The sequence below is a fragment of the Scyliorhinus canicula genome, chromosome 9 (assembly GCF_902713615.1).
Source record: "Scyliorhinus canicula chromosome 9, sScyCan1.1, whole genome shotgun sequence".
Classification (NCBI taxonomy): domain Eukaryota; kingdom Metazoa; phylum Chordata; class Chondrichthyes; order Carcharhiniformes; family Scyliorhinidae; genus Scyliorhinus; species Scyliorhinus canicula.
The window spans coordinates 31,944,081-31,971,009 of NC_052154.1; the positions used below are offsets into that span (position 1 = coordinate 31,944,081).

Consider the following 26,929-nt stretch of genomic DNA (forward strand, 5'->3'; position numbering starts at 1 on the left):
CACTTCAGCGCTGTCAACAGAATGACAGGAGTCAGACTTTGGCATAAACTGAGGAGCACCAGAGTTTTTCTCACAGCGAGTTATCATCACTCTCCTGCCTTGTATGGGGACTCTCTGACATGCCAACACAGGCTCATCACCCTGGGGTGATGTTACATAGGCCCTTGGAGAGTGGAATAAGGTGGTCAGGGAGGGGGTGTTGTGATGGGGAGGAGGTGGGGAATGGGGGAGGGGAAATTGAGGGAGATTGGCAGAGAAGGAGGGAAATGGGCAAGGAGGAAAATGGGATTGGGGAGAGGGAGGATTGGGAGAAGGAGGGAGAGGGAAATAGTAGGGGAGGGAGGGAAATGGAGTGTGGGCTTGAACTGACAGACAGCCTTGCCCTATGAGAATCTGCTGATGATGAGGGCCAAGCTGATCCTCCAGGCAGGTCGGACCCTTGCCGTTGCCGCCTGTCCCCCATCTTCCGGCTCCTCCTTGGGCTCATCTTTCAGCCCTTAATGGTCCACCATCTCCTCCTCAGATGCAGCCTCATGTCCGCCCTCCTCCAGCATGTCGCCCCACTGCTGTTCCAGATTGTGGAGGGCACAGTCGATCATCATAAAGCAGGATACCTTCTGGGGGGTGTACTGCAGGGTGCCACCAGAGCTGCCAGGCATTGACATTTTCAGCAGTCCAATGCACTGCTCAATGACAGCGCGGGTGGAAACATGGGCCTCATTATAACGGGTCTTCACATCAGTTTGAGGCTTCCAAATTGGCATAATTAGCCATGATCTCAGCGGGAATCCCTTATCCTCCAAGAGCCAACCCGTCATCCTGGGGTGGTCCTCAAAGACACCAGTGATCTCCGAGTGCCCAAGGATGTAGCTGTCATGCACGCTCCCTGGGTAGCTGGCACACAGGTGCATGATATGAAGGGGGTGGTCGCACATAGTATGAACATTCAGGAAGTGGAGTCCCTTCCTGTTAATAAAGGGCACTCCCTGATGCCCTGGTAGGACGTCACGTGTGCCATCGATGGCCCGCTGGGCCTTGGGCATCCTGGTGATGTTGGCAAATTCTGCAGCCCAGGCATGGCCTAGTACAACTCAGAAGTGATAAACTCTGATCCGCGGGCATATAGGGCATCCATCACCTGCTGGATGCACCTGTGGGTTATAGATTGTGAAATGCCACAGAGGTCCCCGCTCGAGCCCTGGAATTCACCAGAGCCATAAATGTTGAGGGTTGCAGTGGCCGTGAGCAGGTGTCGTCCTCCACCATGGGGTGCCAAGTCCGTGAGGACCTGGCACAGGTGCTGCATTGTCTCTCTCCTGAGACAGAGTTTTCTGTAGCACATGCATTCTGTCAGCTCATAGAATGACCAACAATACCTTGGGTCACCACTGGCCTCCCCTTCTGAGTCCCTCCTCAGCCTGATGGTGGCTGGGTTTTCAGGGTGTGCAGCTGCCGTTTTTGGTGCCTGGCCACATCGGCTGCCACAAGCACAGAGAGGGCGGCCGCTACGGGATTGGCACCAGCAACCATTTCTGCATCTGTAATGATACGTAGAAGGAGATAGACTTACAATCAGTTAGGGCTTCCATCATGGGATCCTCAAATCCCTCAAACATCCCCCACTCTTGCGTGTCCCGCCTTCTCTCAGAGTGCCATCCAGCGAGCCAGTTGTGCTGGAAAACATTGCTCTGCACACTCACCCCTGGCCACGTCAGGAGCCCCAAGACCCCTGATCTCTGCTGGGAACATTAGGGAGACCGTGCTGGGGTGCGCTCCCCGATCCGTGCACTTATCCTTTGGCCGTGAAAGAACCCTCAGTAGTGAAGCCCAGCTCTTTAGTGTTTGATTGATGGCAGCTTCCTCTATGGTGTTGATGCTCCTAGAGTTCAGGTACACTGTTCAGGCATCAAGGTTTGCTTGACATGCAGTGCCCTAATCATCCTCTGAGACATGGCATGTGTGCCCTCGAGGAGGCACTTGAGAGCTGACGAGTGAGAAATGCTCTCACAACTAACAAGGCTATTTCCTTATTTGAAATAGCCTTCAGCTGTGAAGCTAGAGGCTGCTCACAGTCAAAGGGAGTGAAATTGACTTTCATGTTATAAGCTGCAGAAGGGCTCTGTCCTGGAAGTGTTTGTTCGGATAGACAGACTGTAGCTGTGGTTGCCCCGATGGGTCTGTACAATATTTTAAGATGGCTTTAAGACCTCACAGATGCAAAGCCCCCCGTCCCTCCCGGCCCAGGGGTAACCCTCGACCTAGAACACTTCAGTCCCCTGACCAAGCTCATGCCCCCTAAGAGGTGCCCCCTTTCCCCTGCCGCCAGAGCACGGGGGGCAGCAACTCTGGTGCCCGTGAGCTGCATGCCGGAAAATGGAAATGGCTACTCACCCCCCCATGTCCCCTCAGAAGCCACTGTGCGAGCTTCACGTTTTTGAAAAGGAGTACTAAACGGCGCCCGTGTGATTTCTCGCTGGGGAGTTGGGTTAATTGCCCGGACGCCGCCGCATTCAACTTCAATCTCATGAATGAGATTGAAATTAATGCAAATGTGGGTTAATTACAAACTGACCCGCACCTGGCGCAAATCTCAATTTTGGCCTTTCCCACTATCCCGGCTTTCTATAAATTTATTGTATAGAACTGTTTTCACTAAAAACAGTTCTACAACCCAGTGGGTTTTATTTTCAACACTCCAGTTTTAGGGTTTCCTACGAGATTTCTGTGAGGTTCATAATTTTGATATTAACAAGTAGTATCAGGCCCGGCCAACCACGCCCACATGTTCTGGTCTTGCCCCAGACTTGCGGGCTACTGGACAGCCTTCAAGGCAATGTCCAAAGTGCTGGGGGTGAGGGTGGAGCCATGCCCGAAAGTGGCGGTCTTCGGGGTATCAGACCAGCCAGACCTGTTCCTGGGGAGGAGGGCGGACTCTTGCCTTTCCCTCCCTGATCACCCGCTGTAGGATCCTGTTCGGCTGGGGGTCAGCAGCACCACCCAAAGCTGCAGACCGGCTGCCCGACCTTTCGGAATCTCTCCAAATGGAGAAAATCAAATTCGCCATCCGAGGGTCAGATGACGGCTTCCACAGAATGTGGGAGCCATTCACCCAATTGTTCCAGGACCTGTTGGTGGCCAACAAACAAGCAGAAGAATAGCCACGTAGCCAAGAATCAGGGGAAAGTAGCCAAGGCAAGGGATGGAGGGATGGACGGGGGGTGGGGGGGGGGGGGGGGTGAGACCAGCTAAACCCAAGAGAAAGGAAAGGTGAACCACAGGAGAGGGGGAGGGGGGAAGAGGGCTGAAGGGGGGGAGGGGGGAAGAGGGAGGAGAGAGGGGACAATAGAGAGGAACCAGTGAGGTGGGGGGGGGGGGGGGCAAGGGAATGACAGCCGGAAGGAGGGCCTGAGAAACGATAATAAACTTGGCATCTACAGGAGCAGAGAACAAGGAAAATCCGGCTGAAAGACGGGTCGAATGGCTGAAGCGGAGGTGATTGCGAGATGACAACGGCAGCGAAAACCGTCTGGGAGAAACAAGCGACAACACCAACACCAGATCCATTCGCGTATTGCCCTCTGTAATTGTTTCCCCAGCACCCAAATGTATATGTACCCCCCCACCCCAGTTTCCCCCCTCCCCACAAACAGATGCCAACCTCTGTGCTAAAAACAATATTGCTAATTGTACAGAGCTGCTGTTGTTGAGCTAGCACACAATACCCTACCAGTTATTTTATTCTAACTTTTTTTTTGTTTTGTTTTTTGTGCATGTTCCCTTCCCTTCTATGTGTATATATATATGTATTCTATTTTGTGTACATAACGGTAAATATACTTTATTCTAAAACCCAATAAAAAAACATTTATAAAAAAAACAAGTAGTATGAGTGCTAGAAAAGTATCCATATGATGCATTGTGGCAACAGTGTTTTGCTATCCTGTGGATGGCTGAGAGTTCAACCTGGCTGAGCGCAGTCAAGGATCCTGTTCAGAGTCGTCGCCAGGACTGTTTCGGGAACATTTTTTGGTTTTAAATGGGTGAATTGTAAGAAAAGCATTTGAAATTCCCACCTTAGATGTGAAAAGCCAAGCAGTTTTCGTCCAGCACAAAGTCTTTGAGACCAACACTTGCAGTGTGGCTGACGTTTTAAGCAAAATTGAAATCTCCATATCTTCGTATTCACACAGAACAAAATTTGGGAAATTAATGTGTTTTGAAGTCTTCTGTGATCACACGTTTTAATAAGTGACGTTGCATTTCACCTGACCATTCAAAGTGGCTGTAAACATTTCTGTCTGGCAGGATGGAGAGAATCCGGACAAAACAGGAGAAGCACAGGAGTGGAAGGAATCTCATTGACCCCAGTGAAAAGGAAGCAGAAGAAGGTATGATGGAAGATGTAGAAATACTGAATAAAATAAATTTTGCACAAAAGGTTAAAGAAATTATGAGGGGATTGGATGCAGTAGGCAGGGAGAAACTATTCCCATTAATGGAAGGATCGTGAACCAATTTAAGTAGAATGATTAAAGAACCAATAGCAACATGAGGAAAGCATCATTATGCAATTTGTTGTTAGGATCTGGAATGCAATACCTACAAGTGTGGTAGAGGCAGATTCAATCATGGTTTTTAAAAGGAAATTGGATAATTATCTGACGAGAAAACATTTGCAGGACTAAGGGGATAGTAGTAGGATTGGAACTAGCTCAGTTGCTCTTATAGAGAGCTGGCACAGACATGATGGACTGAATCGCCTCCTTCTGTCCTGTACCATTCAATGATCCAATGAAAGTTTAGTCATTAAATAAGATATAGGGGAATCTCAATATTTATTGAAAAAGGTGTAATTATCTTTTATGCTGTTCTGACTTAACAGGATGTTGGGTACTTTGTGCACCATTTTGCATAAGGTATCTGTCCTTGCATTGTATTTTGAGTGCATTGAAAACTGTTTTCCGTACATTCAGTCAGTGGTTAGAGTGAGGGTTTTATTTGCTAAATATGTTGGCGTTGATTGTGGTGGAAGGTTTGTAGCTTGTGCTTGAAGACTTGGAGTACAAGCTTGGAGAGGTTTACAAAATGGTGCGATGACAGTTCTCTTAAACTGAATGAAATGAGACAAAATAACAAGTTCGATAGATTTTGGGTAATAATCAATTAATGTTGTTCTTGTGAAGATTCATGATGTGGATGCTGAAATAGTTACTAACTACAAGTATCTAGATATCAAAGAAGATGGTAAATTGAATTGGAGGGAACAGTGTATAGATGTTAGATGAACTGGCAATGCTAAATTGCCCCTTAGTGTCTCAATATGTGCAAGTTAGGTAGGGTTACGGGATAGGGTGGGGGATGGGCCGAGGTAGAGTGCCCTTTCAGATGGTTGGTGCAGGGCCGAATGGCCTCTTTCTGCACTGTAAGGATTCTATCGAGGGACACAGACGATGATAAGATACTACAGTTGTGAAACTCTTCTAATATGGCTGCAGTTGAGAGTACTATCTTTTTTAGACATCCCACGTGGTATTGTTGTCTCAGCAAAGATCATTGAACAAGGCAGGAAGGGTATCTGATGAACAGATTTTTCTTGACAAACTCTGTGCTCCAAGAATTGTGATGAAAGTAAAGAGTGGCATGCACAATCGCCCCTTTCTTCAGTATTACAGCCGGATACGTTCAGGTAAATGTCTGCAATCCTATAGATGCAGGGCAAGTCTGTTACTGAACTAATTTCTGCCCTTCTCTAGAAGAACCTTTTATCAGGGGTTTGATAAATGGATGAGGATAAGCTCTCAGGGTGAGCCTCACTGCGTGACTATCTTAAGGTATTGGAATAGTTTTTAAACACGTATTTTAATTAGAATTAGATCTCTGTGACAGGGTAATTATCTTTGGTTTATTGTTATCATTCAGTTATACGTAATTTTTTCATGAACAAACAATAAACCCAAAATACATTGCTGTGTGGACAATAAAGTGAAATTATATGGAATTGAATTTGCTAATCAGGGTCACCTCATGTCTGCAATGTAATATTGAAGCAAGAAACCCCATGGAATATGCATATTTTTGATGAATATTTGCAACATGGTGAAGGGAAAAAATACCTGAATGCTTCTGCAGTGAGATGTTGTTTATTTACCCTCTTACTCTAACCATGCTATTGAAGTGCACATATATTATTCCACCATAGTGAATGCTAGCAGATAATAGATTTATTGATGTTGCGTTTGATATTGTAAGGAATTTATTTTTGTTGTTTTCATAGTCATTCTAAATTTGTGATAAGGCAATGTTGTCCTTATGCTGTATGTAGTTATCAATCTAAATGTTGCCATTAATATCCTACCCTGCATAAAAACATAACTCCACATGTTGAACAGTACAGAAATAATAAAGATAAAGTCGCCTTCATCCCAGACGACCATAGGCTGCTTTCTCCTTTGAGGGGGAGAGCTGACTGATGGTGATTTAACCTGAGGATCACCACACCTCAGGTGAGGGACAAGGTTGAGAAGGCAGGGTGTTCATGAATAACATCAGCCGGTACAGGAATTGAACCCACATTGCTACCTTTTCTCTGCATCACGAACCAGCTGTCTAGCCAACTGAACTAAACCAGCAGAAATAATATAAACCACACATCAACTTGACTTGGATATGTATCACCATTCTTTCATTATTACCGCATCAAAATCCTGCCCAACAATATTCTGGAAACCATATCTCCACAGGGCTTGCTGTGTTCCAAATAGGAGGACCCCCCCCCCCCCCCCCCCCCACACACACACACACACACACACACAAAACCTTCTCAAGGCTCAGGTGTGCAATAAAAATGTGGCTATGCCAATATTGATCCCACCCAAGAGCAAATTAAAACAAAAAGTAATTAAGGCATGTTGTAGGCTGATGTGGATACTGACTCAGTCAATATTATAAGTTCATTGACATGACATAACATTTTGCAAATTTTACACTAGTTGCTGCTGACAGCGAACTCCACAGTCATACTTTACACAATTCCTTTGTTCTTATTTGAGATGTGAAACAGTAGGAAGAACGACTCACCAAACTGCCAAGCGATGGTTTGGATATTTGTCTTGGTGTGAAGCTGACGTATGCTCAATCTGTTTTGTTATCTCCAAAATTCAACCCACACCGTGAGGTGGGCAGTCTAACTGGACACCGCCTGACAGTGTGAGTGACAATAAGCAGTTTGTGGGCTCTGCGTTTTCAAAGTAGAAATGGAGGCTTGTCAAGAATCTTAAAAATGATTGGGCAGCGGAAACATCTTGAACCAGCTGCCAATTTAATTGATGCCATGAAATTTTAAAAAGAGTGTTTAGATTAAAGTAAGAATGATTCAGATTTTACTGCTCATATTTTACTCATAACTTTGAAATTCAGGGCCATTTTAAATAATATTTTTCCATCAGTTTTTTTATTTAAATAGGAGGGAATGTTTCTTCTATTTTAGTTGATTGCAAAGGACCCAGTGTAGCCCTGGCAGAAGTCACTTGGTCAAAGAGAAACTAGTTTCTGAATTTGGTATCTTCCTGTTCCGTATGCCAAGTGCTATACCACACGTTTCATTTACTGAAGCGCAACCAAATGACTGGCAACCTGATTGGAACAATTTAATTCTAGTATGAGAAGGCAGGTAAGTTATGTATCCAAATAATATTAGTTAGTGGGCAGAATTTTGCAGTGTGCTGACTGGGGCGGGAAAGCCGCGTGTAGCTCTCCAGCTGCACAGCCGAGTTTTCTCTCCAGATTCTCTGACGCTCTATGCAAAGGAAATTTGGGATCATGCTGGTGGAGCAGGGACTGAGAGAGCCAGCAATGCCAGCTGCATAGAGGGGGGAGTCGTGATCTATGATATAGAACAGTGGCCTCACCGCCCCCGCAAGCACAGAAGCAACCCCCGTCCAAGAAGCACTGGGTAAGCCACACATAATGGAACCCCCCACTGGGGTTTCCCGGCCCTGATACTGTACCATACTGACAGGCTGTCATTGCCAGGGTGTCTGGGTCAGTACTAGGGCACAGACTGGACATGTCCCTCTTCCTCCAGGGATTATACTTACCTTTGTGCCCCAGGCAGATTCCCCTCTACTGCTTTCCGTTTTTCAGTACCTGTTGTGGACCTCATCGATGCAGCATCACGTCGGCGAGGGATGGATTTCTTACTTGAGGGGAAGCCCTTTAACTACATGTAAATGCATTTTTTTTCACACGCAAGACGGAGGATTTGTTTACTATACTTTGAATTGTATTCTAGGTTTACATTGTCAGATTATTTAATCCTCCTCCATGTACTTTGCTGATGTTGGCCGTTTGTAACCTTGAGTAAAGATAAATAAATTATGTCAAGGTTAAGACAAAATAACTGATTGGCCTAGAACGGAGCTTTTTAAAGATTATCATTTTTATATTGTCTGTTCATATATCTCAATTTCTGGTTTGGCACCATTTTCTATTTGTCTATCCGCAAAATCTGGTTTTAACATTAAAATACGAGATAAATAACAGGTGTTATTGAGAGTGGTATCTTAGCAAGCCAATAATCAGGTCGTGGATTGACAAAAAAAGCAATTGGTGAAGTCCCACAGTTTACTTGAGGGTTCCGTATGCATTTCCGATTTAAATACGGTATCATGTTAGGGTATCCTGCAGTTTCGATGTCTAAATTATTCTCCTTCCAAAAATAATCTGAAAACATATACCACTGCGGTGCCGTTTCATCACTTTCTGGACATATAAACAGGTAAAATCTGCTGTTAGTTTGTTGAACCTGATTTGCTCACCTCTTCATTTCTCTTTTTTTACAGTGGTGCTGTTGCATTATAGTTTTCATGTTCCCATTTTTTTTACACATTTCCCTTCAAAATCTAATGGCTTCTGTGCTGCTTGTTTGCACCTTTGTGTAATCTGATAATGCTTGAACTGTGCCTTTTAATTTGAGCTAACATGGTTACATTAATGCATATTAATATAGTTATTAATGTAGGTGGCGCAGGGAACATTAGCCTATGCTGACCACTCGATGGATAAAGGGAGAGGTTATTAGAACACAAAATGCTTTACAAGGGCCAACCACGCAGAGACCGTTACATCATTTAGTAGGGGTTTGAATAAGTACAATACCTGACGGACCTTTCACCTGAATTCCGCATTCGTCATTATGAGTAAGGATAAACTTCAGGATTTCTTCCTGAGCATGACCCATTTTAAATTTAGGTTTTTCATTGTTTATGATCTCAGGCTTTTTGTTAATAACTTGCTGAACTAAGGAAAAATAGATTGTATATTCTTTCACATTAATACATGAATTTTTTAACTGAGGCTGAGACGGTGGGTTAACATGTTCCCAGTTTTTTGATAGTGTTGGCTGTGAAGAGATGACTGAGAGAGCTACTATCACTGATTGTTCACTTTATTGAGACTAGGAAGTGGAATTGAATCTGCCAGCAGCCCAAGATACTATCACAGAATTACTAGCACACAGAGGGAGGCCATTCGGCCCATTGTATCTGCACCGGCTCTCCAAATGAGCGTTATGATTTAGTGCCAATCTCGTGCCTTTTCCCTGTACCCTTGCACATTGTTTTTATTCTGTCTAATGCCCTCTTGAATGCCTCAATTGAACTTGCCTCCACCACACTTACAGGCAGTGCATTCCAGACCAGAATCACTTGTTGCGTGAAAAGGTTTTTTTCTCATATTGCATTTGCTTCTTTTGCAAATCACTTTAAATCTGTGCCCTCTCGTTCTTGATCCCTTTACCAACTGGAACAGTTTCTCCCTAGCTGCTCTGCCCAGCCCGCTCATAATTTTGAACACCTTTATCAAATCTCCACTTAGCCTCTTCGCTCCAAGGAGAGCAGTCCCAACCTCTTCAATCTATCTACTAATTTTCTTTTGTTCCTTAACAGTTTTGTTTAATTTCCCTTGCATTTTTATACACTGCTTCTATTTTTCTTTTACCTCTGCCACCCTGCCATTGTTTGTGGAGGATAAAAGTGCCAGGACTGTCGGATACAAAAGAGAACAAACAATGGACAGGTTCTCCTATCTCCAATTGTCTCTTCTTTTTACCCTCACCTTACTAAGGGTGATGGTTACATCGATACAAGCAACTCTCTGCTATCTGATTTGAATTGCCATTCTTAGTACGCGAATCTGAACAGTGACAATAGGGATACTCCTTTGTGCAAACCAACACCGTAAACTGCATCAACTTAAATTGAAAATTGCTGGTGGAAAGTCCATATTTATGTAAACTGTGAAATTAATAGAACTCATAGTTATTATCATGCTGGAGTACTGTAAAATAATTCTTTCTATGCAGAGATGTACCTGCACAGAATTACTCACTTGGAACCTGCAGTAAAAAGACAGACCATTCATTCCAACTGATCCATGCCAGTGTTGCTTTTCTGCATGAGCTTCCTCCCACTCTAATTATCCCTTCCCACCCAAGTTCCGTATCGATACCCCTTTACCCCTGTGCATGCATCAAACCTCCTCTTCAATGCTATTTGCTTCCACCTTTCCATGTGGCAGCAAGTTCTATTCTCTGTAAATAAACTCCTCCTAAGTTCATTATTTGACCCTTTGGTGGCCGCCTTGACTTTAAGCCTTTGTGTTCTGGACTTGCCCGCCACAAGTGGGAGCAGTTTCCCCACCTCCACCATATAAAATCCTTCATTTTAGACCAATAACAGGTTTCTTTGTCGTCCCAGCTCATTCTGAAAGAAAAGAGTCGCGCCTACCCTATCTTTCCTGATCATTGCATGCTCTCAATTCTGGTAAAGTCCTGCGTTTTTTCCAAGATGTATACTTTATCCAATACTTTTGTAGTATAGAGACCAGAACGCCACAGTGTTCCATGTGTCTGCTCACACACTCCGTCACTTAGGGACAATGCCTACCTTCACTCAAATATCACCGAATGGGAAGCACAGAATCATCAAATCCCAAACAATACTTTGAACCTTAAAATTCCTTCCACCAGATGAATTTTGAATCTTAGTTGAGCTGTCCAATGGATGAGGGACTGAGATGACTCACTTTGCTGAAGAAAATGAGGAGGGCAACCTATTCAGAACAGTGTAGGTAAAAGGCTTGCTTCAGATTAATGCCCTGCTTTCATGGTTACGTGGTAACAATGTACATTTCACGAACATGGAGAGAGGTAAGAAATGTGGAGAAGTTGCCAGGTAACAATCGTTGAGAGTAACAGTTCTGATATTTATGTTACTCACAACAATGTACATGATACTTTGTTCATGCCCTAAATATCAGTCCTAACGTCCACCCAGTGATGATAGGTCTGGATGCATCCCTCCCTGCAGGAGGAGGTGAATGTGTTGCTTTGTGTCATGCTCTGTACTTCTGTTGTGTGAAAAGAGTGACAGTTTTGATCATAAATTGTTGTGCGTTTGCCACTAGTTGCTAACCTTCTGTCTGGATGTTGTGTGAGCTGTGTTGTTTGGCATTTGTAGCCGCTGAATATATTAAAACCAAAGGCTGATGATGTAGTACTGATTAGATTTGTTTGTATGATTTTTATTGACTTTGCATGCATGGATAACTACCTGCTGAGGCAGAGATCCTTGATAGCTGCAAACTAAAATTGACAAAGTGCATTGATGGCCTTAAATACTTCATGCAATGCTTCTACCAACTACTTGAAACTACGTGAATCATCTTCAGTTGGGATTTATGCGACCACAACAGCATTTTTCCAAGCCTGCACTACCAGTAAAATCGCTTTATCTTGTTGCTCTTTTTGTAATGTTGCTATGGTGGAATTGGCGCAACAAATCTACCCAAGTAACTGATATTGAAAGCTGCAATTTTATATGGTGATCCTGATGTGGAAACAACATGCTTGTATTCCTGCATGTGACAGAGCAAGGTGCGACGAAACAGAAGTCTCAAGAGAAAAAGAAATGGTGGAATCCCTGGGTAGACCATGCCAAAGGTATTTAATAAGTGTCCACTGTTCCATGTCATTTTTGGTATAAGCTGGCTTTTTTTTGTCATTTGCCTTGAATCCTCAACCGTTGTGTTTCTTTTAAGCCAGGAATATATTGTGGGCACATTTGATGAGCACATGGTGGCATAATTGCTTTAAATTTGGTCATTAGGTTTCTTGACCTTGTACAAACATTGCAAGTGTATTTTACATTCGTACCCTACAAATGGTTTATGATCAGTGGATTGTTCCTCTTGGGTAATTTGGAATATTTAGCAATTCTGCTATATTTGGTCTAACCAAATGGCCCAATTGATTGAGAGATATTTCCTTTTGTTTGCTGCTTCGTATTCCTTCCTTGTTTTTTCTGATGATCGCCATCTTATTCTCTCCTATTCTCTCCTATTCTCTTTATCCGTTTTGCGGTGATCCTCTTCTTCATTCATCTTATGGAGCTCAATGTGAACAAATGAATCTATAATCATGAACAATGCGTGGCTGTTCTGATTTCCATGAAACCACAGTATCACTGGTATCGGTCAGACAACCAGTCTAACTTTGTGATACTGAAAAAAGACCACAATAACCATTGAATAAAACAACTTATTTTTTTAAAAACTGACATCAGATTGTATACATCAGACATGTTTTGTGAATGTAAGATGATCCGGAATATTTAGTTTCTTTTTTCAGTGCACCATTACTCCTCTTCAATATTTAGCACAGTGGTTAGCACTGTTGCTTCACGGCGCCAAAGCCCCAGGTTCGATTGTCGGCTTTGGTCACTGTCTGTTCGGAGTCTGCACGTTCTCCCCATGTCTGCGTGGGTTTTCTCCGGGTGCTCCGGTTTCCTCCCACAAGTCCCGAAAGACGGGCTGTTAGGTGGATTGGACATTCTGAATTCTCCCTCTGTGTACCCGTAACAGGCGCCGGAATGTGACGACGAGGGGATTTTCACAGTAACTTCATTGCAGTGTTAATGTCGGCCTACTTGTGACAATAAAGACTATTATTGTTATTATTTTCAGTATATATGTGCGTATATACACATATAAATATATTATGCATGTATATGTGAATAATATATATGTGTGTATATTTTATACATACACTATATATATGAATGTATATGTGCAAAGTTTGCGTGTATATGTATTATCTCTTTTGACCGAACATAACTGTCTGTTTGCAAGTTGAATTCTTCTCATTCAGAAACTACTTTCCAACATCCTTCACCAGTTAGCTAGACTGTCTTAACCCCTTATTGCATGTAGAACATTTGGAACCACAATCTCGCTTGTATTGGCAGATTCTGTTTCCACATATAGCAGTTCTTCAGTTTTCCACTGGATCTCAAAGCATCACTCTGCCTGTATGTAAACTCTGCCGGTTGACATGTGCAGTACTGATCTATTTTTCAGAGATTTTTGTACAATTTTAGTGCACATGCCCAGCCCACTGATCAGCTCAAATCTAAAGTCAGAAATAGCCCTGCTTCATGCCCTCAAACATGTAATGCAGATTCAATACATGCCTCACTGTTGTAATGCATCAATATAAAATGTCGCAGATGCTGGAAATTTGAAAGAATTGGAAAAGATCGCAATGCTCAGCAGGAAGCCAGAATCTCTGGAGAGAGAAACAAAGCTTTATTTTAAAAAAAATAACCTTTATTGTCACAAGTAGGCTTACATTAATGCTGTAATGGGGTTACTGTGAAAAGCCCCTAGTCGCCACATTCCGGCGCCTGTTCAGGTACACAGAAGGAGAATTCAGAATTCTCAGGTGATATGGGAATTGAACCCGCGCTGCTAGCCTTGTTCTGCATCACAAGCCAGCTGTCTACCCCACTGAGCTAAACCAGCCCTAATGAGCTGCATGTATCCTCCAAGGTCCCAATTCCAAAGCTGGGCTGAAATCCAGGTGATCTGGTGGGCTCCTGAGGCTAAGAAGGCCAATAGGATGCCCTCCAGCACTGAAAGATCAGCAGTCCCATTGTCAGAAGTGAGCACTGCTGAAGCAGATAGGAGCATCTCCATTCCTAGTTGTCAGCAACAGAGGAGGAAAATAAGGATCAAAGAGGATTAGGATCTTCGGTCAGGATGGAGAAAATCCATGCAATAACTGGCACTGCAGCCAGTGTCTTCCCCATTGAATAAGACTCTCCAATGACAACGTGGCCTGCCACTGGGAGACCATCCCTGTTTCATAAGAGGCCTCCTGATGCGATGAGTATCCCTAATCCTGGCTAGAAGATCCAGTGCCCTTACTTTAATACTGAAGGGGCTTAATAGGCTGCCCACTGCAGCCAGTTGGATAACCAGTCCCACTGTTACTCTGCCTCCTGCAGAATTCTATGCAGGTAGGAATGTGTCATGAGCTGATCCAATGAGGTTTCCCAACCATTTTCTGCTCACCAGCCCCCCAACCTACAGAGCCGCCTCCACAGGCCCTTGAAAATCCAGCCCCACCTTTCAGGACCACGGCCTTTCATCAAAACAATCCGAACAAAGACACCTATAATCTTCCATTACCTGTGTGTAATTTACTCTTCACAGGTACGAAATGCCTGTCTAAATTAGCCGGTTAATAACTAATGTATTGAGTGGCCTTCATGATATTGATCATTGAGATATACTGAGTTTTATACATGTAATGGTGTGGTTTATATATGGATGTCAATTTGTAATGGTGTGGTTTATCCATGGATGTCAATTTGTAATGGTGCAGTTTACACATGGATGTCAATTTGTAATGGTGCGGTTTATCCATGGATGTCGATTTGTAATGGTGTGGTTTATATATGGATGTCAGTTTGTAATGGTGCGGTTTATCCATGGATGTCAATTTGTAATGGTGCGGTTTATACATGGATGTCGATTTGTAATGGTGCGGTTTATACATGGATGTTGATTTTTAATGGTGCATGATATGTGCCCCAATGTTTAAAAGGAACAAGAAGATATTCTATAATTGATATATCAATGTTAAAGCTGTCTCATAGGCATAAATGGCCTACTCCTGCTCTTAAGTCCTCTGTTTTTATATTCAGCCCCATGTTCTCATGATTGTTACTTTATGAGATAACTAATTTATTGTCATTGTCATTTTAAATTCTGGTTTCTTCAATAACTTAATTCAGAATTGTGTATTTGCTGCAATTTTTACACATTTAAGTTATGACTTTCGAGCTAAGTATGTGACTTTCTCTCAAATATATCTGTGCAGTGCTTCAGTCAGGAGATTATTACTTGTTTGAGTCGGACAGTGAAGAAGACGAAGAAAGTTTGCAGGAGGAAGAGCAACCACATAAACCGAGTGCATTCCAGGTACTGGTAAAACAATAGAGAACATGAATTCATCCTGAAAGACTATTGCACACGGTTTTGGTGTGCAAATACATTGTATTGTTGAATGGTAGGACCTAGGCTAACACCCACAATGGCCATTTTTTGATCATTTATTGTTTGGCGTGAGGAGATGCTAAATTTATAGCAAGCAGCTGCTTCACAGGGAGATGGGAAACCTTGGATGGTCAACTTGAGTCACTTTTCACATCCCATCATAGTCTGATTCAAAAACATTGGTGTTCACCTGTGAACAACAACATCGCTAATTTGAGGGCTATTTTAAAAATTCTTTATATCTGAACCCAGACGTGGGTCATGGCAAACAGAGCGGGGCAGTGAGTTTAACAGTGATAATGCATCTGTGAATAAGGTCCAAGCAAATAAAACCTGGGAGAGTGTGTGCACAAACATGTGAAGATGGCAGGCACGTTGAGAAGGCTGTTCTTACCTTTTAAAAGCCACTGAAATCAGCCACCTGGCTTCACACCTACCATATTCCATGAACTTGGACCTAATCAAAACTCTGTTTTCCCCAGTCCTGCCATCGCGGGATCTGCCCCAAGGGATGCGCCAGGCCAAGGCAAACATCCATTGATATTTTGAAGGGCCTGGAAGATGCCGGTGGCAGGCAGGGCTGGAAAACCCCAGCCCTTGATTCTGTTTTGCACTAACCTCAGTTACTGTCACCGCTCTCTTCATAAGTGTACTGTATAGCTCCAAATACTAAATTTTATAATCTTCATTCTCGCCTTCAAATGCTTCATGGTCTCAACCATCCTATTTCTACAATCCCCTCTACTGTTACATTATCTTCAGTATTTCGGACTCTAATCTTCTCTGGTTCTCCCTTCTCTTTCCCTCACTATTGAGCCAGAGCCATGATCTATCTTGACTGTATTCTTGATAACTCCCCCTGAGATTCTGCACTTCTTCCCTATTAAAATCCTTTGCAAAAACTCTTCATTTTATTCATGTTTTTTGGTCTCCTTGGATAAGTCTCCCACCTCAGCTTGGTTATTCCCTTAGTTTTTTTCCCTTTTTCCCTCTTGCTCTGTGAACCATTGTGGGGGACCTTCTACGTGAAATGTGCTATATAAATGCAGGCTTTTAGTATACGATCTGCAATATAGAGTGAGCAATGACTAGTTAATAATGAGTGTTCTTATGTCTTTGTGATTTGTTTAGTTAGTGTACCAAGCCTGGGTAACAAATGCAAAATTGGCCGTAAAGAAAAGGAATGAAGATAAAAGGAAACTTGAGAAGTTTCAGCAAGGTCAAGCGAAATGTAAGGGACTGCAGAAAGCAGGTAATGCTGTAATCTTGAGTGTTCGGGGGCCTGTTTGTCCAGCAGTAACATTAAACAATGTCACTTCCTATATGCACATCTTTTTTAAATAATTACTCTTGCTGTATCAGACCATGGCCCAGAAATTCAGACATGCTCACCTTTTGGTTGCTGGGGAGAGAGGGGGTGTTTCCAGCGGTCCACTTGTGTATCAGAAAGGTGAGATTGGAGGCACCCAGAAATTGATCCCGGGTCTGAACGTAATGAAAAATCAGGTCACCGCAAGCACGACCGTAAGTAAGGGTTTGTGGGATCAAATTGGAAAGAGGGATATTGGAATTTGTAATTGGAAGCCAGGAGATTGGGGATCATGTCTGGGAGTGAGAAAGGCTGTGATTGGAAACCATGGGGCTGGTGAGCAGACATAATACTCCCCTTTTAATGGAGGGCCAGGAGGAGCACATGTACTCCTTCCAGCTTCAAATTACGTCATTTGTCTTCCTAATTGGGCCCATCAGGCAACCTCTTGCTTTGGTTTTCTCGGGAGCTGCCGGCACTGCCTCAGAGCAGATGCATTTTGAATAGAAGACCTCGAATAGGGTTTAGGACCCTTTATTAACCCTGTAACACCTGCTACAGGCATGATTAAGGACACAGTTTTTCTCTTTATCCAATATGGAAAGTGGCACACTTCCGTTGTGTGCTTGCTGCTCACTGTATTGGGATCTTAGTCACCCAAGTAGATCCTAAAAAGGAGGCTACGTACAGACCAATCTATGAGCTCAGGCACTATATCAGACCAAAAGTAGATATATATTTGTAAAATATGTACATTGATATGAACGATCAGTAATAGAATAATTATACAGGAACAAAAACTTGATGTCTAAAAGTTTGTTTGTGGCATTTTTCCTCTTGCTATCTAGATTGAAGAGCATAATTTAAATTTAAGTTTGTGAACATTATAATGTTCGTTGTCTAACATTAAATATGTGGGTCTCAAGTTTCCACACATTTTCACACATCTTCCCATCATATGGCAGATGGAGTATGGTACAAGGTCCTGGAAATAAACTAACACCTGAATATACTGGCTCCCAAATATGCCGGATCCTTGCCCTCGTTGCCAGTTTCCACAGGACCTTGTTTTGGACAAAACTGTATTATGCTCAAAAAAGCCTATACAGTCCTCGTGCGGCGTAGTCAAGGCAGATGTCTCATAGGCTTGGGGTTGTCTTGGTCCCCAGCTAGGATCCTCTGGGTGACTGATCCAGTGAGAAAATAAAAATGTACCTTCCTCCCAACTGATGCCTTTCCCCAGATTATTAAAAATCGCCTCAAATCTTGTGTTCTTATGAATGGGGGAGATGAGCTTCTTGAAAATGTGACTTGAAGGTGGGTGGCCCTGGAATGGCGATGGGTAGCTGGTTGGTGCCACTTCACCAGCCTCCCTTGATGTAGGAGGCACATGAGAATCATACAAAGGAGCATGGGTGCCAGCCAAAGTCATTCAAATGAAGGAACTAGCCATGACCGCGCACGCTCTGATGCTGTTGCCTAGGCTCCAGGTTGGCAGATCACCAAAGCCAATGCTCTGTCGATGGTCAGGCCTGTACTTGTTTATCCGAGAATTCTTTTGCCATCTTTGTGTATTAATACATTCATTTAAACTGCCACAATATCTGATTAATGATGAATTATGGCCGCCATGTTTTTACATTTATTGAGGAGATCTGTTTACTCCGTTGGTAGTTATGTATAAAATGTTTGAAAAGCTGTCTCAATTAAGCTGTGGGCATTAGACTGTTTGTGTACCTCTAATTATTTCTAAATGGATGGACCTTTTCCTAGGCTTTTCTTTATTTTATTGGTTTATATAAACATTGTTATATTCGTGTAAGTGTTCACAATACAACTCTCGATAATCAGTAGGCAAACATTTCAATTCAAATTGGGCTGTGTATTCTCTAATGATAAACGGCTCAAATATCCCAAAATCATTTCCCTTGCTGTTCTCAGATATTTCTCCCTTTGTTTTTGGTTATCGGCAAGAGGAATATTTAGAAATCAGCATTAAATACACAGCAGGTCCGCGAACCCATGGAAACACAATGCTTCAAAGTTGTGCTATTCCAGGATTTTCCATTTTTGTTTCATAGGAAGTACGTTCAGCTCCAAATCCTTCCTGTTCCCAATCGGGCTTGGTTACCCCATTCAATATATAAAACCATCAGCAGATGTAAAGAGAAGTGTGATTGTAAATCTGTGTTATCGAGATGAGAGCAGAGGAACCATTGTAGACATAGAATTATAGAATTTACAGTGCAGAAGGAGGCCATTCGGCCCATCGAGTCTGCACCGGCTCTTGGAAAGAGCACCATACCCCCTACCCAAGGTCAACACCTCCACCCTATCCCCATAACTCAGTAACCCCACCCAACACTAAGGGCAATTCTGGACACTAAGGGCAATTTATCATGGCCAATCCACCTAACCCGCACATCTTTGGACTGTGGGAGGAAACCGGAGCACCCGGAGGAAACCAATGCGCACACGAGGAGAATGTGCAGACTCCGCACAGACAGTGACCCAAGCCGGAATCGAACCTGGGACCCTGGAGCTGTGAAGCGATTGTGCTATCCACAATGCTACCGTGCGAGTGAGAGTTTTGCAAAATGCAAACCAAAAATTACAACATGAACACGTATGTTTTATCATTTTTGATGCTGGGGCACAATTCTGCCAAAATGTCCCTACGTTGAGGTAAGAAGATCAGTAGTTTCTGTTATTGACATTGCATAACCTTTTGTAGCTGTTATTAACAGTAACTCGTCAATGTTGTATGTGTTTCAGTAGGAAAAGTCCCAATTATGTGTAAATGTTCACTTGCACCTTCCAGGAGAAACAGAAGGACCAGAAGCGTCACTACAGGAAACGTCTTTTCAAGATGATGCCAAGGAGGAAGAAGAAGAAACACATTGTAAGCAGAAACTTCACAAGGGTTCCTGGTTTTAGCAGATTATACAATTGGATAAGAATTCAATAATCAGTAAAATGTGTCCAGAGGCTCCATGTGGCATAATTCTCTATATTGCCAAATAGGTAGGCTGTTAAAATAAAGCATATGGGATCCTTGACATTATTAATGGAGAAATGAAGTCACGAAGCAAGGACGTTATGCTAAACCCATATAAAACTCTAATTAAACCTCAGCTAGGGTTTTGTGTTCAATTCTCGGCACTACCTTTTCAGAAGGATGTCAAAGTCGTGGAGGGCACAGAAGAGATGAATTAGAATGATGCCAGGGTTGAGGGATTGCAGATATGTGGAGAGATTGGAGAAACTGGGGTGGTTATGTTTCAAGGTGAGAAGATTAAGAGGAAATTTGATGGAGGGGTTTAAAATCAAGAACAGTTTGATAGAGTAAATAAGGAGAAACTATTTCCAGTTACAGAAAGATCGGTATCCAGAGGGCACAGATTTAAGGTAATTGGTAAATGAACCAAAGGTGATATGGGAAACAACTTTAATATGCAGCATGTTGTTGTGATCTGAAATGCACTGCCTGGTAGGATGGTGTGAGAAGATTCAGAGATAACTTTCAATGAGAGTTAGATAAGCACTTGAAAAGGAAAAGAAAGTGCAGGACTCTGGGGAAGGAACAGTGTAGTGGGACCAATTGGATAGGTCAACCGAATGGGGCAAATGCTGTCTCATCCCATGATTTACTCTATAAGGTATGCTGGAGTGGCTCACTGACTAATGACAGTCTGCATCCTTGTCTTTCAGCTAAGAGCAATGTTGTCCAGCGTATAATGGACATCCTAAGATTTCTCTGGGTCCTATTCTTAGCCATGATGGACGGACTGACACAGTGGCTGAACACCCTTGCTCGGCAATACCTTGATACATCTACTGTTCTATGGGTAGAACGCTACCTGTTGACTCAGAAGCTTTCACGTGTAAGTGTGGTGTCTGGAGCCTTTAAGAGCCTATCGGCCAAAAGGCTCACATGTCCTGGGAAAACCAACCAGTGGGGAGTGGGGCTGGCTTTTGCCTCGGATTGATTCCAGATGCTAAATGGCAGTCAGAAAGCTGCAAGACTGAGTATGTTGTAAATAAACGTTAGTTGTTTCCTACCTAGCTGGTAAACCAAGGTTATTACAGTAAGAAACTGAATTGACCTGTAAATGAATCAATTGCTATTCTTCACCGGAGAAGTATTCTTATACCGTTAGCTTAAAATCAAACAATTGCGAATAGACCTATTCACGGTTTATCTCCTTAACATTATAATGCAACCATATAATCATCTTCAAATACTCTTCCTCTTCCTTAATCTGTACCATTTTTAAAATGATAACTATTTAATAGCTTGGTAAATGTTGGATTCTTTTTGCACTTGTCCAAGATTTTTCTCCTTACTATACATAAATTATATACATTTGATATTAGTGAGAATTCTCTGGTCATTATGAATCACTTTTCCCACTGGCTGCGCACCGCCACCAGCAGGTTTTGCAGCGGCATGGACGGTTACAACGGGAAATCCCATTGACAATTGGCAGAAAATTATAATCCCACCGCCAGCGAATGGCGCGTGGCCAAGAAACATGTGGCTAGCAAAACAGCCCATTATTTGCAAAGTTTCTAACTTTCTTAATACACATGCTTCTTACTTTTACCATCAATTTCTATCATCTTTCCAGGGTGAGGAAGTACAAGGGCCTCTGGATGGTCTTTACGAGAACCTGGAGAACAGTAATCAAACACTGTTGCAGAACAGTGAGCCCGAAGAATCAGCAGATGGGGACGGTTCACTGCTCATCAACACATCAAGGCAGGTGCATAAATACATATTCATAGGCATGTAATTTGGCTTCTTCTGACATACCTTTTAACTAAGGTGGTGGATGGGACAATTTTAACAAGTTGTAGTGGTATTGGTCTGGTCAGGGGTTCAGGCAGACAGAAAGCCCCCGGAGTGTGTAGCCTGTGAGATTTTAATTGCCTGACTCAAAATACTTAATTGGAGCAGATCTCCTGCCCAAATCCCAGTGGAAAGAGCTATGTGTCCTGTGAATAGGAGTGGGATGTTGGACGGCAAGCCCAATTGGCTTACTAAGGTAAGTATTTGAGTATTTCCTGATTCGCAAGGAGCAGAACAAAATGCCCATTTTGGACCTCTTCAGGCGCATGCTCCTCTTCCAAACATTTGTGTTTATGGATAAGGTATGAGTGATCCCTCACACAGGATTACAGATGGTCAGGGCAGCACGGTGGCCTAGTGGTTAGCACAACCGCCTCACGGCGCTGAGGTCCCAGGTTCGATCCCGGCTCTGGGTCACTGTCCGTGTGGAGTTTGCACATTCTCCCCGTGTCTGCGTGGGTTTCGCCCACACAACCCAAAAACGTGCAAGCTAGGTGGATTGGCCACGCTAAATTGCCCCTTAATTGGAAAAATGATTGGGTACACTAAATTTATTAAAAAAAAAAAGGATTACAGATGGTCCCGATGATATCATTGGAACCTGTTCTGCATATTTAACATGCAGCAGTCCAGAACTTACTGCTCAAGAACCAAACAGGCCATGCACAGGAAGTGATCCCTTTAAGATATGCAGAGGTGTGGCTAAGCGGCGGGGTGGCTACGCAGCAATGTTAAAGGGGCTGCACCGTGTAACAACTTGGTCACACACAACAGAGGGAAATCTGGGGGAATGTTTCCCCACTGTCTTCCAAAAGATACCCACAGAAAAGTAACGGCATCTAAGGGGGTAAGTTGCATGGTGCATTTTAACTATCACTGGTTCATTGTATCTGTCCTTTAGGTTTTTTAAATGGGTTCAGAAGAGGGATGTGCAAAATTTTAGCCAGTGGTTTAACATTTATTTGTCAACCGAACATTTAACTGGGGCTGCTGGTCAGTTAACTGGACTGGACAATTGATGTGGCACTGTGACATTTCCAACGTGTCAGAAACACTTTGAACTCCGACCAGTTGATCTTCAATTTTGAATGATCGAGCAGCAGAGTATGATGGTTGTCCACCTGCTTCTACAGTGAAGAGGCCTGAGCAGTTTTAAAGCCTGTGCCTCATTTAAATATATTTGGCACCAAACCGCAGCTTGATGTAGCGTGGGAGTTTTGGGCCAGAGAATTTCAGGCTATCTCTGATGTCTGCCTGCCCGCAGATAAAGGAGGAATGGGGAGTGGGGTGCTTTCCAATGAAGGATGGAGAGTGAGACAATAGCAGCCCCTGGTAATTTTGTGGAGCAAAGAGAAACAATTCTGCTTCTGTGGATGATACAAAATTCTTGGGACCATTTTTGGTTTGGCCCCTTTAAAGACGCTGCTTGATGCCAGAATATATAGATGGAATTTTCTCAGTTTCTCTCCCCACATATGCTGCCAGACCTGCTGACCATTTCCACCTTTATGTTTTTATTTCAAACTTCCAGCATTTGCAATATTTTGCTTTTGCCCGGAGCAAAGAACATTGCACATGTCCCACAAAAAGTCAAGCATAGGCAAGATCTGCGAGTTCTCATAACACAATATATTTGACATAAGTGAGTGGAATCATGGTAGACATTGTTCAACATGAGAACAAAGTTCAGCCAGGCAGAGGAGGAGGATTATGGATGGGGCCAGGTTTACCCTTGTCTCATGAAGCAGAGGGTCAGCAGACCACCCTCCTCCACCACCCCGCCCTCCCCCAGCCCCCAACAGGGGATGAAGGTGTCAAAGGCCTGGTGACCTTCTGAAAAGGAGATGGTTCAGGCCAGTGATGCGGATCAGACAATGTGCAAGGAAGCATTTTTGCAGTCCCATTTCATGACGTCTTCTTTTTAAAAATTTCAGTAGTTCTGAAGAACAAGAAGAATTCCTGACGATCCGTGAGGATAAGGATCTCTCGGAGCCAGTTCCCGGTTGCAGTACAACATCAAACATCAAGGAAGAGATCTTGGTTCTGGATTCACTGGAACCAGCCTCCGAGGAGATCGCTGTTCAGCCCATTACCCGCACCAGAACAGCAAGTGAGCTGCTTGCAAGCAGGTACAGAATTGAAAAGGAGCCAATTATCAAACATGCAGTTTTAATCAGGCCATGTGGTCAAAACTGAGCCAAACTCAATAAGTTGTTAGATGCCTTATTTTAACTTGAATTGCTACCCTGACTCAAAGAGATTGACAAATTTCCCTTTCGGTAATGCAACTTTGCAAAAGTACAAATTGTTGGTATGTTTTGCTCTACTGAATGAAAACTTGCATTGAAAGTTGGTCTTAAATAAATTCCAGGTTGGAAGCTAAGGCCTGCTTGCGATTCATGCAGTCATTTTTGTTCTGATCATAGGAATTTGGTGAAAATGAGTTGTTTGGGTTATTTTCTCGCCAAAATATTATTCTCAAGAATTGTCTTAAATATACAACACAGTGTAATAGGAACTAAATGCTCACATTAACAATACTTAACGCAAAATGAGATGGTTTTATTTCTATCTGTGTAACAATTGATATAATGCTCCACAATATAACATTCAAAGATTATTATACAATACTAACAGAAAATTGCGGTGGGATGACTATCAGGTTGTGGCAGCTTATTCACTCAGTTAGAAGAATGTGTATGATGCATGAATTCTTTTTTAATTATTTCACGTGATCTGGGTTTCGCTGGCTAGGCCAGCATTTCTTGCCCATCCCTAATGATGAGGTGGTGGTGAGCCGCTGTAGTCTGTGTGGTGTAGGTGCACCTACAGTGCTGTGAGGGAGGGAGTACCTGGATTATAGAAGGGATAAAAATTCTTTAAAAGTGGACACAAGCATTACTCATCGGGTTGCATTTTAACATTAACACTTTTGTTTTTATTTTTTCAGCCAATTTTTCATTGAAGAGTTGGAAGAATCAAAGAGGTTTTACCAATCCCAGAATCGGTTTCTGAAACTGGTGTTTGCTGTGTACAATGTCATCGCTGCTTACTCCGAGTTGACTTGCTACTTCATCATTATCTTGAACAATTTGATCTCTGCCTCTGTAATCACACTTTTCCTTCCCATTCTTATGTTCCTCTGGGCTATGCTTTCAATTCCGAGGCCCAGCAAACGATTTTGGATGACAGCAATCATCTACACTGAGGTGAGCTGTAGCAGAATTGTATGTTGTTCATGCTACAGATTTAGGTATTATGAAAATGTATACAGACTACAGTGTAATAGAATGGTAGTTGTAAGTCTATGCTTAAAAATCAAAATGATTTCCCTTGAGTTTCCCTGTATGTGAAGATAAGTAACATGTGCATGTGTGATACATAGATACATAGAAGATAGGAGCACGAGGAGGCCTTTTGGCCCTTCAAGCCCACTCCGCCATTTATCATGGTCATGGCTGATCATCCAACTCAATAGCCTAATTCTGGTTTCTCCCCATAGCCTTTGATCCCATTCACCCCAAGTGCTATATCTGGCCGCCTCTTGAATATATTCAATGTTTTAGCATCAACTACTTCCTGTGGTAATAAGTTCCACAGGCTCACCGCTCTTTGGGTGAAGAATGTCTCCTCATCTCTGTACGAAATGGTTTACCCTGAATCCTCAGACTCTGACCACTGGTTCTGGACACACCCACCACAGAGAATATTTTCCCGGCATCTACCCTGTCTAGTCCTGTTAGAATTTTATAAGTCTCTATGAGCTCCCCCCTCATTCTTCTGAACTCCAGTGAGAACAATCCTAACCTTGTCAATCCCGCCTCATATGACAGCCCCGCCATCCCTGTAATCAGTCTGGTAAACCTTTGCTGCACTTCCTCAAGAGCAAGAATATCCTCAGAAAAGGAGACCAAAACTGCACACTATACTCTAGGTGTGGCTTCACCAAGGCCCTGTATAATTGCAAAAACACATCCCTGTTTCTATACTCACAATGAAGGCCAACATACCATTAGCCTTCTTTACCGCCTGCTGCACTTGCATGCTTACTTTCAGCGACTGGTGCACAAGGACACCCAGGTCCTGCTGCACACTCTCCTCTCCCAATTTACAATCCTTAAGGTAGTAATATGCCTTCCTGTTTTTGCTTCCAAAGTGAATAACCTCACACTTATCCAAATTATACTGCATCTGCCATTGATTTGCCCACTTGCCCAACCTGTCCAGATCATGCTGTAGGATCTCTGCATCCTCGTCACAGTTCACCTTCCCATCCAACTTGGTATCATCTGCAAACTTTGAGATGTTACATTTTGTTCCCTCATTCAAATCATTAATATATATTGTGAATGGCTGGGGTCTCAGCACCGATCCCTGTGGCACCCCAATAGTTACTGCTTGCCAATTTGAAAAGGGCCCATTAATTCCTACACTTTGTTTCCTCTGTACCAACCAGTTTTCTATCCACCTCAGTACACTTCCCCCCAATCCCATACGCTTTAACTTTGCACAATGATCTCTTATGTGGGACTTTGACGAACGCCTTCTGAAAGTCCAAGTATACTGCTTCATCTGGCTCCCCCTCGTCAACTGTACTGGTTACATCTTCAAAGAATTCCAACAGATTTGTCAAGCATGATTTCCCCTTCATAAATCCATGCTGACTCTGTTCCGCTATAAAGTCCTTGAAAATGGTTACAAGAATTTTCCCCAGTACCGATGTTAGGCTTACTGGTTTATAATTCCCTGCTTTCTCTCTACCTCCCTTTTTGAATATTGGAGTGACGTGAGCTACTCTGCAATCTGCAGGGACTGTTCCAGAGTCTATAGAATCCTGGAAGATGACCACCAATGCATCCACTATTTCCAGAGCCACATCCTTAAGCACTCTGGGATGCAGATTATCAGGCCCTGGGGATTTCTCCACCTTCAATCCATGAATTTTCCCAGCACCATTTCTCAACTAATATTGATCTCCCTCAGTTCTTTCCTCTTATTAACATTTCATTCTCCAACATTTCTGGTACCTGATTTGTGTCCTCTTTTGTGAAGACAGAACCAAAGTATGTATTCAATTGCTGAGCCATTTCCTTGTCCCTTATTATGCATTCCCCTGTTTCTGTCTGTAGGGAGCCTACATTTGTCTTTACCAAACTCTCTCTCTTCACATACCTGTGGAAACTCTCAGCGTCAGTCTTTATGTTCCCTGCAAGCTACCTTTCATACTGTACTTTCCTCTTCTTAATCAATCCCTTCGTCCTTCTTTGCTGAATTCAATCCTCAGACCAATTGGGCTGGATTCTCTGTTTTTGGGACTATATCTCCACACCGTCGTAAAAACTGGACTTTCACGCGAGAAAAACTGGTGTGAA

General features: G+C 43.1%; 1 protein-coding gene across 6 annotated transcripts in view; it reads left to right on the top strand.

The window, feature by feature from the left end:
• Positions 1 to 26,929, top strand: part of piezo1 (piezo-type mechanosensitive ion channel component 1) — a 359,497-nt gene that overhangs the window by 274,569 nt on the left and 57,999 nt on the right. For 5 of the 6 annotated variants that reach the window (XM_038806434.1, XM_038806437.1, XM_038806436.1 and 2 more), the window contains 9 exons: positions 4,306 to 4,388; positions 11,927 to 11,998; positions 15,221 to 15,321; positions 16,528 to 16,648; positions 19,527 to 19,607; positions 20,417 to 20,589; positions 21,337 to 21,467; positions 23,492 to 23,686; positions 24,508 to 24,766. In XM_038806434.1, coding sequence (XP_038662362.1) covers positions 4,306 to 4,388; positions 11,927 to 11,998; positions 15,221 to 15,321; positions 16,528 to 16,648; positions 19,527 to 19,607; positions 20,417 to 20,589; positions 21,337 to 21,467; positions 23,492 to 23,686; positions 24,508 to 24,766 — 1,216 coding nt within the window. The remainder of the gene's footprint in view (positions 1 to 4,305; positions 4,389 to 11,926; positions 11,999 to 15,220; positions 15,322 to 16,527; positions 16,649 to 19,526; positions 19,608 to 20,416; positions 20,590 to 21,336; positions 21,468 to 23,491; positions 23,687 to 24,507; positions 24,767 to 26,929) is intronic. The other variant, XM_038806438.1, reaches the window with a different exon arrangement.